This window comes from Panthera uncia (genome assembly GCF_023721935.1).
Source record: "Panthera uncia isolate 11264 chromosome E2 unlocalized genomic scaffold, Puncia_PCG_1.0 HiC_scaffold_19, whole genome shotgun sequence".
NCBI lineage: Eukaryota > Metazoa > Chordata > Mammalia > Carnivora > Felidae > Panthera > Panthera uncia.
This window is the reverse complement of record NW_026057588.1, coordinates 4,107,328-4,120,559: the sequence shown is the minus strand read 5'-3', so window position 1 is coordinate 4,120,559 and position 13,232 is coordinate 4,107,328. Positions and strand designations below refer to the sequence as shown.

The following is a 13,232-nucleotide window of genomic DNA, read 5'->3' as shown; positions in this document are numbered from 1 at the left end:
GCCGCCGCCGCCGGAGCCGGAGCCGCCGTGGCCCCCAGCGTGGCGGAGGCGGCCGGAGCCCCCGCTGCGGTGGGCGTGCCCCCTCCCGCGGCAGGGGGCGGCGAGGGCCCGTTTGCCTGCCCGCTGTGCTGGAAGGTCTTCAAGAAGCCCAGCCACCTCCACCAGCACCAGATTATCCACACCGGTGAGAAGCCCTTCTCCTGCTCCGTGTGCAGCAAGAGCTTCAACCGCAGGGAGAGCCTCAAGCGCCACGTGAAGACGCACTCGGCCGACCTCTTGCGCCTGCCGTGCGGCGTCTGCGGGAAGGCCTTCCGCGACGCCGCCTACCTGCTCAAGCACCAGGCGGCCCACGCGGGCGCTGGCGCGGCAGGACCCCGGCCCGTGTACCCCTGCGACCTGTGTGGCAAGTCGTACTCTGCGCCCCAGAGCCTGCTCCGCCACAAGGCGGCGCACGCCCCGCCCGCCCCCGCCCCTGACGCGCCCAAGGACGCGGCGGCCGCGGTCGCGCAGCCCCCGCCAGCCTTCCCTGCAGGCCCCTACCTCCTGCCCCCGGACCCTCCGGCCACGGACAGCGAGAAGGCCGCGGCGGCCGCGGCGGCCGTGGTGTACGGCGCCGTGCCCGTCCCGCTCTTGGGGGCGCACCCGCTGCTGCTCGGCGGGGCTGGCACCAGCGCGGCGGGCGGCGCGGGCGCCAGCGTCCCCGGAAAGACTTTCTGCTGCGGCATCTGCGGGCGGGGCTTCGGGCGACGCGAGACTCTGAAGCGCCACGAGCGCATCCACACCGGCGAGAAGCCCCACCAGTGTCCCGTGTGCGGGAAGCGCTTCCGGGAGTCCTTCCACCTGAGCAAGCACCACGTGGTGCACACCCGCGAGCGGCCCTACAAGTGCGAGCTGTGCGGCAAGGTCTTCGGCTACCCGCAGAGCCTCACCCGCCACCGCCAGGTGCACCGCCTCCAACTGCCCTGCGCCCTGGCTGGGGCTGCGGGCCTCCCGGCCACGCAGGGTGCGCCCGGGGCCTGTGGGCCGGGCGCCTCGGCCGCCTCTGCCGGGGCGGCGGATGCCCTGAGCTATGCCTGCTCGGACTGCGGCGAACACTTCCCGGATCTCTTCCACGTGATGAGCCACAAGGAGGCCCACATGGCGGAGAAGCCGTATGGCTGCGATGCCTGCGGCAAGACCTTCGGCTTCATCGAGAATCTCATGTGGCACAAGCTGGTCCACCAGGCTGCCCCCGAGCGCCTGCTCCCGCCCACGCCCGGGGGTCCTCAGCCCCCGGACGGCTCCGGCAGCGCCGACGCGGCCAGCGTGCTGGACAACGGGCTGGCGGGAGAGGTGGGGGCGGCCGTGGCTGCCCTGGCGGGGGTGTCCGGGGGTGACGACGCCAGCGGGACGGCGGTGGCGGGGGGCGGCGGGGGTGCCAGCTCGGGCCCTGAGCGCTTCAGCTGCGCCACGTGTGGCCAGAGCTTCAAACACTTCCTGGGCCTGGTGACTCACAAGTACGTGCACCTGGTGCGGCGGACCCTAGGCTGTGGCCTCTGCGGCCAGAGCTTCGCCGGTGCCTACGACCTGCTCCTGCACCGCCGCAGCCACCGGCAGAAGCGGGGCTTCCGCTGCCCGGTGTGCGGCAAGCGCTTCTGGGAGGCGGCCCTGCTGATGCGCCACCAGCGCTGCCACACGGAGCAGCGGCCCTACCGGTGCGGCGTGTGTGGCCGAGGCTTCCTGCGCTCCTGGTACCTGCGGCAGCACCGCGTGGTGCACACCGGCGAGCGCGCCTTCAAGTGCGGCGTGTGCGCCAAGCGCTTCGCACAGTCGTCCAGCCTGGCGGAGCACCGGCGGCTGCACGCCGTGGCCCGGCCCCAGCGCTGTGGCGCCTGCGGCAAGACCTTCCGCTACCGCTCCAACCTGCTGGAGCACCAGCGGCTGCACCTGGGGGAGCGCGCCTACCGCTGCGAGCACTGCGGGAAGGGCTTCTTCTACCTGAGCTCGGTGCTGCGCCACCAGCGCGCCCACGAGCCGCCGCGGCCCGAGCTCCGCTGCCCTGCCTGCCTCAAGGCCTTCAAGGACCCCGGCTACTTCCGTAAGCACCTGGCGGCGCACCAGGGCGGACGGCCCTTCCGCTGCTCCTCCTGTGGGGAGGGCTTCGCCAACACCTATGGCCTCAAGAAACACCGCCTGGCGCACAAAGCCGAGGGCCTCGGGGGACCTGGGGCAGGGGCGGGCGCCTTGGCCGGAAAGGATGCCTGACCAGGAGGGGGTTCCCATCCGCCACTCCAATCAGATGTCCCCTCCCAACCCCTCCCTTCCTTCTCTCCAGTTGCTGATCAGACTCTTAACCCCTCCTCGCTGTTGCCCAGCCATCCTTCAGAACTTCGGACAGACTAGCCTCCTTGAAGGCTCATGCCGCACAGACTCCGGTCCCGGACGTCTCTGGCCCTCCCCTCAGCCCGTCAGACACTGAACTTGACCCTCCGTCCAACTCCGTTTTGTAACCTTCATCAGCGCCCCCTCCCCCAGCAGCATTCTGTCCCCCGATAAGCTTTGGTGGAGGATGTGGGTCTGAACTGCCCCTCCCCATTCCTTTGGGATCTGGCTGGAACCGAGTATGCGTGGAGTTGGGAGGGCACAAGGGGGACTGGGTGCTCTTTTGGATTGTGGGGGTGGGGGCGGGGTGGTAGACGCGGCTTGTACAGAGCGGAGAATAATAAATCGTATCAACAGGGCCACCGGAGTCCTTTCTTGCATCCCAGGGAGAGGGGATTAAGCGCTGACGAAGTTGAGAACTTTTGCTTCCCAGGGATTTCGATTCCCCAACAACCTCTGCCTCACCCTCAGGCTTTCTGCTTTGCCTCATCCAAATGATAATTACTGAGGATTTACCGTATCCAAGCTTCAGTCTGCACGTTGGGCAAAGGGAGATGAACAAGACAGGTAAGTTTCTGTTCTCAGAAACTCACAGTGTGCCTGGACTCCTTCCCCCTTTGAGATGTTGTTGGCGTTTGTTCGCCTGGCCCACATTTCCAGAAGCCCTCCCCCACCTCCCAACGTCTGCTGGGTCCTTCACTGGATGGCGGGGAAACATGAATTGGACACGTTCCTTGCCCTCAATGGAGGAGAACCCCTGTGTTCCCGCGTCGCACAGACTCCTCGTCCATCGCACCCATCCGTCCAGGATAATTGGGAGGGGCTTCAAAAGCCCTTCCACGGCGCTCACTTCCGTTGTTGGAACAGTGAGCCAGCTATGTGCTCTCTGTGTTGTTATCCCATCTGTCAGAAGAGGAGGCGGAGGTCCTGGAGAAGAAAGAGGCTCCAGGGACCGCCAGCAAATCCACAGTAGAACAGGGACTGCGGGCCCAGGGTGCTCAGTGCTGGGACTGGAAGACAAAGCTGGTTAAGGGGGCATGGCCTGGGCGGGTTCGGCTTGACCCACTCCGGGGCAGCAACCTAGTATGGCCAACCTATGTCAATGCTGAAGACCTGGACTGAGAGAGTCCTTGTGCCAGGTCCCCAGGGTTCAAAAGTCCCAGGGACCCAGAGCCACACCACAAAACGTCCACAGAATTATCCCTGAGGGCAGAGAGCATGGAGGAGTTGCTTTGTGAGACTGGGGGGTAGCCAAGCTCCCTGGAGGAGAAAGTAATGCCTGAACAATAACAAGCCACAGAAGCTTGCCAGGTAAAGTGGGCACAGAATTCTGGGTGGAGGGTTGAGTGTGTTTAACTGAACCCAGCTGTTACAGAGAATTCACTGAGGAGTATGGCTGGGAGGTTGGGTGGGGGGGGCGGTGTGGGAGGCGGGATCCTGAAGGGCTTTGAATTCCAAACAGTAGAGCTTGGATGATCTTGTAGGCCAGAGGCCAGAAGCTGGCAGCTGCTGGAGGCAAGCCACTGACATCCTTTGTTTAGCCCATGCATTAAAAAATTAATAATAAAGTTTGACTTAGTTGCCGACATTTGAAAATCAAAGGATTTTGCATAATATGAACTAATGCAACCTCTGAAAAATTGGGGAGATCTAGCAACCCGGTCTGCACTCTCCCAGAGCTGAGTAACCATTGCCCTCTCTCTAATCTGCCACCAAATTCTGCCATTTCCCCTCCCTGGTGCTGGCACTTTCCCGTCTCACCCAGCCACCTCCCTCATACATTTACATTGCCACCCAGCGCGTACAAGCACTCAGGCTTGCGATCCCATCTTGAAGCTACAAGGAGTAGTGGATTGGTAACAAGGTGGGGATCTGTGTTTTTGGAAGAGCCCGTGCTGCCGCGTGGCTCTTCAAATGTGGGATCATTGTTGGCTTGGCCCGCAAGAGTAGTGACAATGAAAGTGTTTAGATTCCAAAGATACTTAACCAGCTCAACAGCAGGGAAAGGATGAAGGCAGGGATTAGATAAGTGGATGAGGGATCAAGGCGACTTAAAGAGTCTGCCCAGGTCTCTAGCTTGGGTGGTGAGGCCAATGACAGGAAACACAGGTGTTTCTTTGGAGAAAACAGAATGAGTTCTGTTGGTGCTCTGACCTCTCGAAGGGCTATCTCGGGGGAGATGCTGGGAAAGAGGAAGGTGAGCAAATCCGGGGCTCTCCCTTGTTGATAAATATACTGATCACTGGAGTCCCTTCATTTTGTCAAACTTCCCCTGATACCCATTCCCACAGGTGAAGCACACAACATCTCTGAAGAGCCAGACACTGTCCACCCCCATTGTAAAGATGAGGAAACAGAGATTTGGAGAGAGATCTGCAATTCACTGCTCCTGGCAAGACCACAGTGTGGACCCTCTACTCCCACCCCCAAAACACAAGACTGACAGAGACCCTTCAGAAAGTCCTTTAATAGAACTGGAGGCTCCCCACCTCCAGCTCCCAGGTCCTCCTTTTGCCCCCGCCACAGTGACTCAGTTCATTCCACACCTGCCATACACAGGCCAGCCCACCATGCTGCCTTCCCCAACACTTCCGTGGGATAGCATTGGGTCAGGCAGTAAGCTGTTTGCTTCAAACAGGGAGTGGAGGAGATCAGAGAAAACTGAGGCTACTCTGTAGCCCTGGGGGCCATGGGCTCTGAACCTAAAGGCCTATGATGGGGTATTAGGTGGCTGTTTGGTGTCTGTTGTAATGTTGTTGCCTCAGAGTCAGTGGGTTAAGGAGGGCCCACCATGGGAGCAGGGAGCAACTCTTAGAGTCAAGATCCTTAGGGTCATGCTTACATCCTTGAGGCTCAAGTGCTCTCAGCTAGGACTTGGGGACCCTCTGGCTTCGAGGTGATGGGATCCCAGAGTCTCTTCATGGAGGACCTGGTGGGTGTCTTCTGCCTGAGGGTGAGTAGGCATCCCAGGTTCAGTGCAATCCAGTGAGGTAGGCAAAAGATTCCATCCTGGTCCACCCTAGGCCCCCAAGATAGTCCAGGGTTCTGTAGATGAAGGACTGACCCCAGTTCTGCCCCTTCCATTCAACCCTGGCTCACCCTCTTTGGTGCCCAGGCTCTGTGGGGACAAACTGTGTCTTGCATGAGGACAACCAAACGAGCAGGCAGCTTGGGCATGAAAACCAGCCTGTGTTCCTCACACGTACCTGGGCATCCACAAGTCTGTGTCTGTGCCTTTCTGAGTCTCATGGAGGTGCTGTATGGGTCTGTGGGTGTCCCGAAACCTGTTCTCCTGTACTAGCTGCTCATGGCCATCACTGTTAGCTCTTTTCACCTCTACCCCCATCTCCTCTCTCCTGCCTCCTTTTCCCACCCACCCCCTCCCTTGCAATGTGCCTCCTATTTCCCACGTTGATGCCCCCATGTCCCTGCTCTCCCAGCCTACTGGGCGACCTCCACCTTCACCTTTGCCGTCTCCCCTTGGCCTTCTTCCAGACTGTCTCCTGCCCCACAGCCACTCCCTGGCTCCTCGGCCCCGGACGCCAGCTGGCTGCCAGAGTCCCCCACCCCTGGCCCTGGCCCGTGGAAGTGGGTGCGCTGGTGTTTGCGGAAGTTAGAGGAGTTGTTGAAAGTGCGATCGCACAGGGCGCAGCGGAAGGGGCGTTCCCCGGTGTGGATGCGCGCGTGGCCGCTGAGCACCGAGGACTGGGTGAAGCCCTTGCCGCAGATGCCGCAGTGGTAGGGCCGCTCGCCCGTGTGCACCCGCTCGTGGTCGCGCATGTCTGATGAGCGGCGGAACGGCTTGGCGCAGAACCTGCAGGCGAAAGGCTTCCCCACCGCCGCGCCCGCTGCCGCCGCCGCCATCACCACCTCCGACCTCTCCTGGGGCACCCCGGGCCTCTGTTCCCGAGCCGCCGCCGCCTCCGGGGGCCTCTGAGAGCTCCCCGGCTCCACCCCGTGTCGGTGCTGGTGCCGCAGCAGAGGCGCCAGGGCCTTGAAGGCCCGGGGGCAGAGGGCGCAGCGGTAGGGCCGCTCCCCCGTGTGCAGGCTGTAGTGCGCGCGGAGGCTGGCGGGGCCCGGACAGCTGTGGCCACACACATGACACCGGCTGGGGTCCCCACCCTGCCCGCCGCCCTCAGCCCCCGCCAGGTGGCCATGTTCGTGGAACAGCAGCTCAGACACCAGCCGGAAGGCAGCTGGGCACAAGGCACAGTGGAGGGAACCTGGCTCCGGGGGCTCAGGTACCAGCGTGGTGTCCGTAACCTTCACCACCTGGATCTCGATGAGGTCACTCGGGGGTGTGGCGGGCCGGCCATCATCTGGCACCAGGACCTGGGGTGAGGGGGAGAAAAAACCAGGAGCCTGTGGACCCTGCCTCAGGGCCTCACCCACAAGCCCCCCACTTATTAAAACATCCATCTCCTTTGTAGCGTGCTGGGCCCCTCAGTTTCCAGATCCTGCTCTCCATCTTCTAGGATTCTGCAGTATCCCTATCAAGACTTCCCCTCCGGTCCCAAATACATCACGGATCCAGCCATTTCTCTCCCCTACCCCAGTTAAAAGCCAATTATTTCTTGGCTTGACAACGAAAAAGCCTCCTGAAGAGAACCTCTGTTCCTATGTCTGCTGACTCCCCAAAGCAGCCTGAATGACCTTTTGAAAATGGAATCAGGTCGTCATTTTCCCACTCAAAACCCTTCCATGGCTTCAACTGCACCTAACATCCCAAACCGCCATCATAATACCCATCGTGATCCGGCTCCTGCTTGTCTCTGACCCCAGTGTAAATATAAGCCAGCACGCAGCTGACTTCTCTCATTTACATGTAGCTCCCCTTGCCCCTCACTCTAACAGCTCACTCTTTATTTCCTTCATAGCGTGTATCACAATAAATATCCTCTATTGTCTCTCTCCCCCGCTGGGCTGGGAGCTCCAAGAGAATACAGTCCTTATCTGTCTTGTTCACTCGCTACCTACTGAGCCCCAGGAAGAGCTCAGTAAATGTTTGTTGAATGAATGTCTGTTACTCTCCAGCCCCTAGTAGGGAAAGTTCCAAAGTCACCTGGAGCAGTCATTTCTACCCCTGCCCCCCAAAACCCCCCTTAGGCATTGGAGACACATCACTCGGACCTTTACAGAATCATTACCCCACCCCAGCGCGGGTGCCCCGACCATAACCACCCACCCTTGCCTTTCAGGGTCACCTTCCCAATCATCCATCCAAGTTCTCTAGCCCCAGAATATAGGAGGCCCCGCCCCCTTAACAACACAAACTCAATCTCTGAGATTTCTCCCCCCTTACCTATCTCCTGCCCAGATGTTCCACCCAACCCCCTCCTTAGGCCACACCCCACACAGGCCACGCCCCGCATTCTCATAGGCTCCGCGTTCGGCCACGCCCCTCGCCCACCCCGAGAGGCCCCACCCCCAGACCCGGAGCCCTAAATACGTCCCCCGCCCAGCCCTCATAGGCCCCGCCCCGGCCCCGCCCCCTGCCCTGAGCCCTCTTCCCGCCTCGAGTCCCCCGCCGAGGCCCCTTCCCCGCCCGCACCAGGTCCGGCGTCTCCGGGGATCGCGGCTCCGGGGCCGCTGAGCTCGGACTCGGGGGCTCCGGGCGCGCGGCAGCCATCTTGTGCCCAGGCCCCGCCCCCAAGCCCGTGGTCTCGGCGGGAGGGGGCGGGGCTCGGGCCGGCGTCAGAGCTGCTGCGCAGGCGCACTAGCGGGCGGGGGGGGGGTGTGGAGCTCTACGGAGGCCGAGCCCCGCCCACCCGGAGGGAGCTCTGGGTCCCTTCTAATCACCTGTCAGCCGGGGAGGACCGCGCGGTTGGGGCTCTGGGTGGCGACCGGCCAAGCGGAATTTCTCCTTCTAACCAGCATTAGCAGGCTCTGGCAGTCAGCCGACTCTGGCCTGAACGTCACCTTTGTTGTTTTCTATTGTTTTCCTACAGCATGTTTTTGTCGCCACCTCCGCGTGGCTCCTCGTCACAGAGCATGGCAACGTTTACCAATGTCAGGGTTTTTCCAAGTCGGTTTACAGAGGGTGTTCGGCAAACAGCGACACCGGTGGAGACGCCTGGGAAAGGCATATCAGGAGGAAAGAGCCCACAGACGGTGGGTTTGGGCAGCACCGAGGACAGGACTGGGGTCTTGATTCCTTCCCTGGCCTGGCTGTGTGACCGCGGAGAAGTCACTGCACTTCCCTGGGCCATGTGCACATTTTGTCATGTATAAAACTGCAGGTGTTGTGGAAAAGAGGAAAAGAGATGAGGAAAAAGGAAAAGAGAAAAAGGGATATGGAACACCTTTGAACACCCCTTAGGCAGTTTTCTTGGGAGGGCAGGGTAGGTGATGCTTAAACATCATATTAATTCCTGGATTTGCTGTTTTTCCTCCTTCTGGGTACATGATAAGATTGCACTTTCCTTTGAAGGTGGACGTAGCCCTGTGGTTCTCTTTGGCGAATGGCCTGTCAGGGACAGCGATGTGCTTCAACCTCAGTTGGTCGGGAGAGCCATCCAGCCCTTGGCCAGTTTCCATCCTGCCGTTTCAGGCCAGGGATCGGCTGGTTGAAATGGTTTCCATTAGGCCGAGTTCCAGAGTGTCTACAATGAGCAGAACCTGGCGCCGAGCTTCCTTGGGGATATAGCATTTATTTATTTATTATTATTTTTTAAATGTTTAATGTTTTATTTATTTTTGAGAGAGAGACGGAGCATGCGCGGGGGAGGGGCAGAGAGAGGGAGACACAGAATCCGAAGCAGGCTCCACGTTCCGAGCTGTCAGCTCAGAGCCCCACACGGGGCTCGAACTCGTGAACTAGGAGATCATGACCTGAGCCAAAGTCGGACGCTTAACCGACTGAGCCACTCAGGCGCCCCTAGTTTTATTTTTTTAAGCTTATTTTTATTTATTTTGAGAGAGAGAGAGAGAGAGATGGAGAACAAGCAGGGCAGGGACAGAGAGAGAGGGGGGCGGAGAAAGAGAACCCCACGCAGGCTCCACACTGTCAGTAAAGAGCCCAACGTAGGGTTCGAACCCACCAAACGTTAGCAGACCTGAGCATGACCTGAGCAGAAGAGCCACTTAATTGAGCCACCCAGGCGCCCAGGAGATGTAGCATTTAAAATAAACGTTTTATTTTGTGAGACCCCTGGGCCATTGCCCTTGTTACTACAGCATAACTTAGTCTTCCTACACAGAGGGGGTCTTTTCTTTACATTTATTTTATTATAAACTATTTCTATATAAAAGGTGTTCAGAACAAGGGGTACCTGGGTGGCTCAGTCGGGTACGCATCTGACTCTTGATTTTGGCTCAGGTCATGACATTCGTGGGATTGAGCTCCGCCCAGGCTCTGTGCTGGCAGAGCAGAGACTGCTAGGGATTCTCTCTCTCCCCCCACCGCTGTCCTGCCCCCCGCTCCATTTCTCTGTCTCTCAAAATAAATAACCCCCCCCAAATTTTTTTAAAGTAAAAAAATAAAAATAAAAATTTTCTAATTGATTCTGTAATTTCAGTCTAACCTCTTTTTTTTTCCTTCTCCCCTTTTTATATTTGTATACATTGATACCTGCAGTCTAGTTATTGCTGGTATCAATGCTGGTATGATATCCCACTGAGGACAATGTCATGTTACATTTATTCATTCTCCTATTGTGGACATTGGGCTGGTTCCAAATTTTTATTATTATAAACAGTACTGCCGTGTGCATTCTTGCTTACGTGTCCTTGACCCCCAAAAGAGAGCTTTCTCTATATTATGCAACTGGGAGTTGAATTTCTGGATCAAAAACTATTACCACGTTCAGCCACTCTCCTCACTTTGGTTGCTATCAATCTCTTGCTTTTGTAACACCCCGCCACTAACTACCTGGGAGCTCTTCAGATCATTTAACCAGTGCTTTCTCCAGTGTGGTTTCATGAACCCTGCCATTTCTGCCTCTGTGGGCCCCTTCATTTCAAAAACTATATTTAAAATGATATTTTGTGACTGGGTTGGTGTAAAGATAAACATAAGCCAGGCTGGATTACATTCCTGATTTCAACATTAACATATTTTTCATGGGCACCCAGAAGTGTCATGGGCCCTAGGCACTGTGTGTACCTGCTGTGTCTAATGAGAAAGGCACTCCATTCTGTTTTCTTGCTTGTAAAGCAAACATAACATAGTAGTACTTATTTAACAGCTAAGTGCTGGCTGCTCTGCTGATCAAATGAGTCATTATATGTAAAGTGTCTTGCAACACAAAGTAGGCACTATGTATTATCTATAATTACTACTGACTTCCACTTCCACCAGCTATGAATGGGAGCTCATGTTGCTTGAAATCTTTACTACTATTTGATAGTCAAACTTAAATTTTTGCCAATCTGATGGGTGTAACATGGTTTCTCATTGAAATTCCTTTTATTGAATGAGATAATTCATGATACAGCGTCTAGCACAGAGCTCATCCCTGTTGTCCTTTCTCATGGGTGGGGTCCATTTCATCTCTGCACCCTCAGAGAGAAGACATATACATGCCTCAGTGAATGTTTGGTGAATGAATGAACAAATGGATGAATGAATGAGTAGCTAAATTAATGGAGATAGAAGAATTTATGTATCAGAGCTTGAGAGAATTAAATGTTTGGAGAGGAGACAGTAGTTCAGTGAGATGAACATAAAGTTTCAAGTTGGACAAACCTGGGTTCATATCCATGCATCCATTTGCTATGCAACTTTGGGCAAATGATGTCCCTTCTCAGGGTCCAGTTGTCATCTACAAAGTGGGCAGCATATTGCTACTTGGCAGGACTGTATTGAGAACACCATAGGTGGAGATGCTACGGGTCTAGCGTAATTCCTGGAATGAACTGGTGCTCAATACACGTGGGTTCCTTGCCTTTTCCCCTATGTGCCTCTGAATCCATCAGAGCCTGGCACTACATCAACAGTCTATTGCATGGTCTGATGCTAGAAGTCTATAAAATGGAAGAAAGAGTCCTGAACTTGGAAATAGAAGATGTGGGGTCTAGCCTCACTTCTTCCTATCCCTACTGTGAGCACATCACTTCTCCTTGCTTCTTATTAAAAATTTAAATTTTTGTTAATTTATTTATCTTTGAGAGAGACAGAGACAGAGTCTGAGCGGGGGAGGGGCAGAGAGAGAGACACACACAGAATCTGAAGCAGGTTCCAGTCTCTGAGCTGTCAGCACAGAGTTCAACATGGGGCTCGAACCCATGAACTGTGAGATCATGACCCGAGCCAAAGTCAGATGCTTAACTGACTGAGCCACTCATCCCTCCCCCCAACTTTTTTTTTTTTTAATTTTTAAAAAATCTCCTTGCTTTTTAAGTGAATTGGCTATTAGGGTTACCATATGACCCAGCAATTCCACTCCTAGGGATGTACCCAAGAGAAATGACAATATTTGTCTACATAAAAACTTGTAAGTACATGCTTTACAGAACCATTATTCATAATAGCCAAAAGTGGAAACAACTCAAATGTCTATCAATTCATGAATGTATGTATGTATATATATATATATATATATATATCCACATATATATATAACACAATAGAATATTAATTTTTATCCCATAAAAAGGAATGAAGTACTGATACATGCTACAACATTAATGAACCTTGAAAACATTATGCTTAGTGAGAGAAACCAGACACAAAACCCCGCATATTCTATTGTTCCGTTCATACAAACTATCCAGAACAGGAAAATTTACAGAGACAGAAACAAGATGTGTGGTTCCTTAGGGCCAGGGGATTGCTGGAGTAGAGTTGAGGGAATATAAGATCAATAGCTAGGGGGCACAGGGTTTATTCTGAGGTGATGAAAATGCTCTAAAATTGTGCTGATGGCTGCACTTATCTGTAAATATACCAAAAACCATCGAATCATCAATTAAATGGGTAAATTGTATGGTATGTGAGTTATGGCCCAATGGAGCTGTTAAAAAAAAGAATTAGCTGACCATGATATTTTAGGATCAAACTGTAGATGATATTTAAAACTTATAAGCCTGTATGGTAGGTATACGGATGTGCAATTCTTCCAACTTTTCTATATGGTTGTAAATTTCCACAAGAAAATGTGTGGTTGGGGAACCTGTAGATGATTTTCATTTATGTGTTAGTTAATTAATCTCTACATCCAATGTGGGGCTTGAACTCATGACCCCGAGATCAAGAGTTGCATGCCTGGGGCACCTGGGTGGCTCAGTCGGTTAAGCGTCTGAATTTAGCAGAGGTCATGAGGTTCACAAATTCAAGCCCCACACTGGGCTCACTGTTGTCAGCACAGAGCCCGCTTGGAATCCTCTGTTCCCCTCTCTCTCTGCTCCTCTCCCCCTTTCTTTCTCTTTCTCTCTCTCTCTAAAATAAGTAAACATAAAAAAAAGAAAACATAAAAAAAAAGAGTTGCATGCTTTTCCCAGTGAGCCACCAATGCACCCTGTAGATGATTTGTAAACTCTGACTTTTGAAAACGTCACATCAATTCATCAGACTGTAAGCTTTCTGAAGGTAGAGACCATGGCTGTATCATTTCCCACTGCATCTCCAGCACCCACACTAGTGTCTGGGATGTTACAGGTATTCAAAAAACATTTATTAACGAGTCATTACATAAGTATGTGAATGAATAAGTCGCTGGTGATTCTGGCTATCCGAAGTCTAAATCTAATTGTAATCACCCAAGAATAGATCATCCTTGCACCTTCCTATTGGGTCTCCAGATTAAAATAATAATGACAATAATAGCTAGTATTTATTGAGAGCTCACCGAGTGTGAGAGCAGGGGCAGATCCAGGTTTTGTGGGGTGTGACACTTACAAACTGAGGATACAAAAATTTAAATATGAAATAA

At 54.5% G+C, this 13,232-nt stretch overlaps 2 protein-coding genes across 2 annotated transcripts in view; one reads left to right on the top strand and one right to left on the bottom strand.

Annotated features, from left to right (window-relative positions):
* Positions 1–2,569, top strand: part of LOC125916102 (zinc finger protein 865) — a 6,969-nt gene extending 4,400 nt beyond the window's left edge. The window contains exon 2 of the mRNA XM_049622267.1: positions 17–2,569. Within this exon, the coding sequence (XP_049478224.1) occupies positions 17–2,244 (2,228 nt within the window). The 3' untranslated portion in view covers positions 2,245–2,569. The remainder of the gene's footprint in view (positions 1–16) is intronic.
* A 1,193-nt stretch (positions 2,570–3,762) lies between these two features.
* Positions 3,763–8,263, bottom strand: ZNF784 (zinc finger protein 784). Its single transcript, XM_049621475.1, has 2 exons — positions 7,913–8,263; positions 3,763–6,693 (listed from the first exon to the last, which is right to left on the bottom strand). The coding sequence occupies exons 1-2, from the start codon at positions 7,988–7,990 to the stop codon at positions 5,803–5,805; spliced, it is 969 nt and encodes a 322-aa protein (XP_049477432.1). The 5' UTR covers positions 7,991–8,263; the 3' UTR covers positions 3,763–5,802.
* Positions 8,264–13,232: the final 4,969 nt, after the last annotated feature.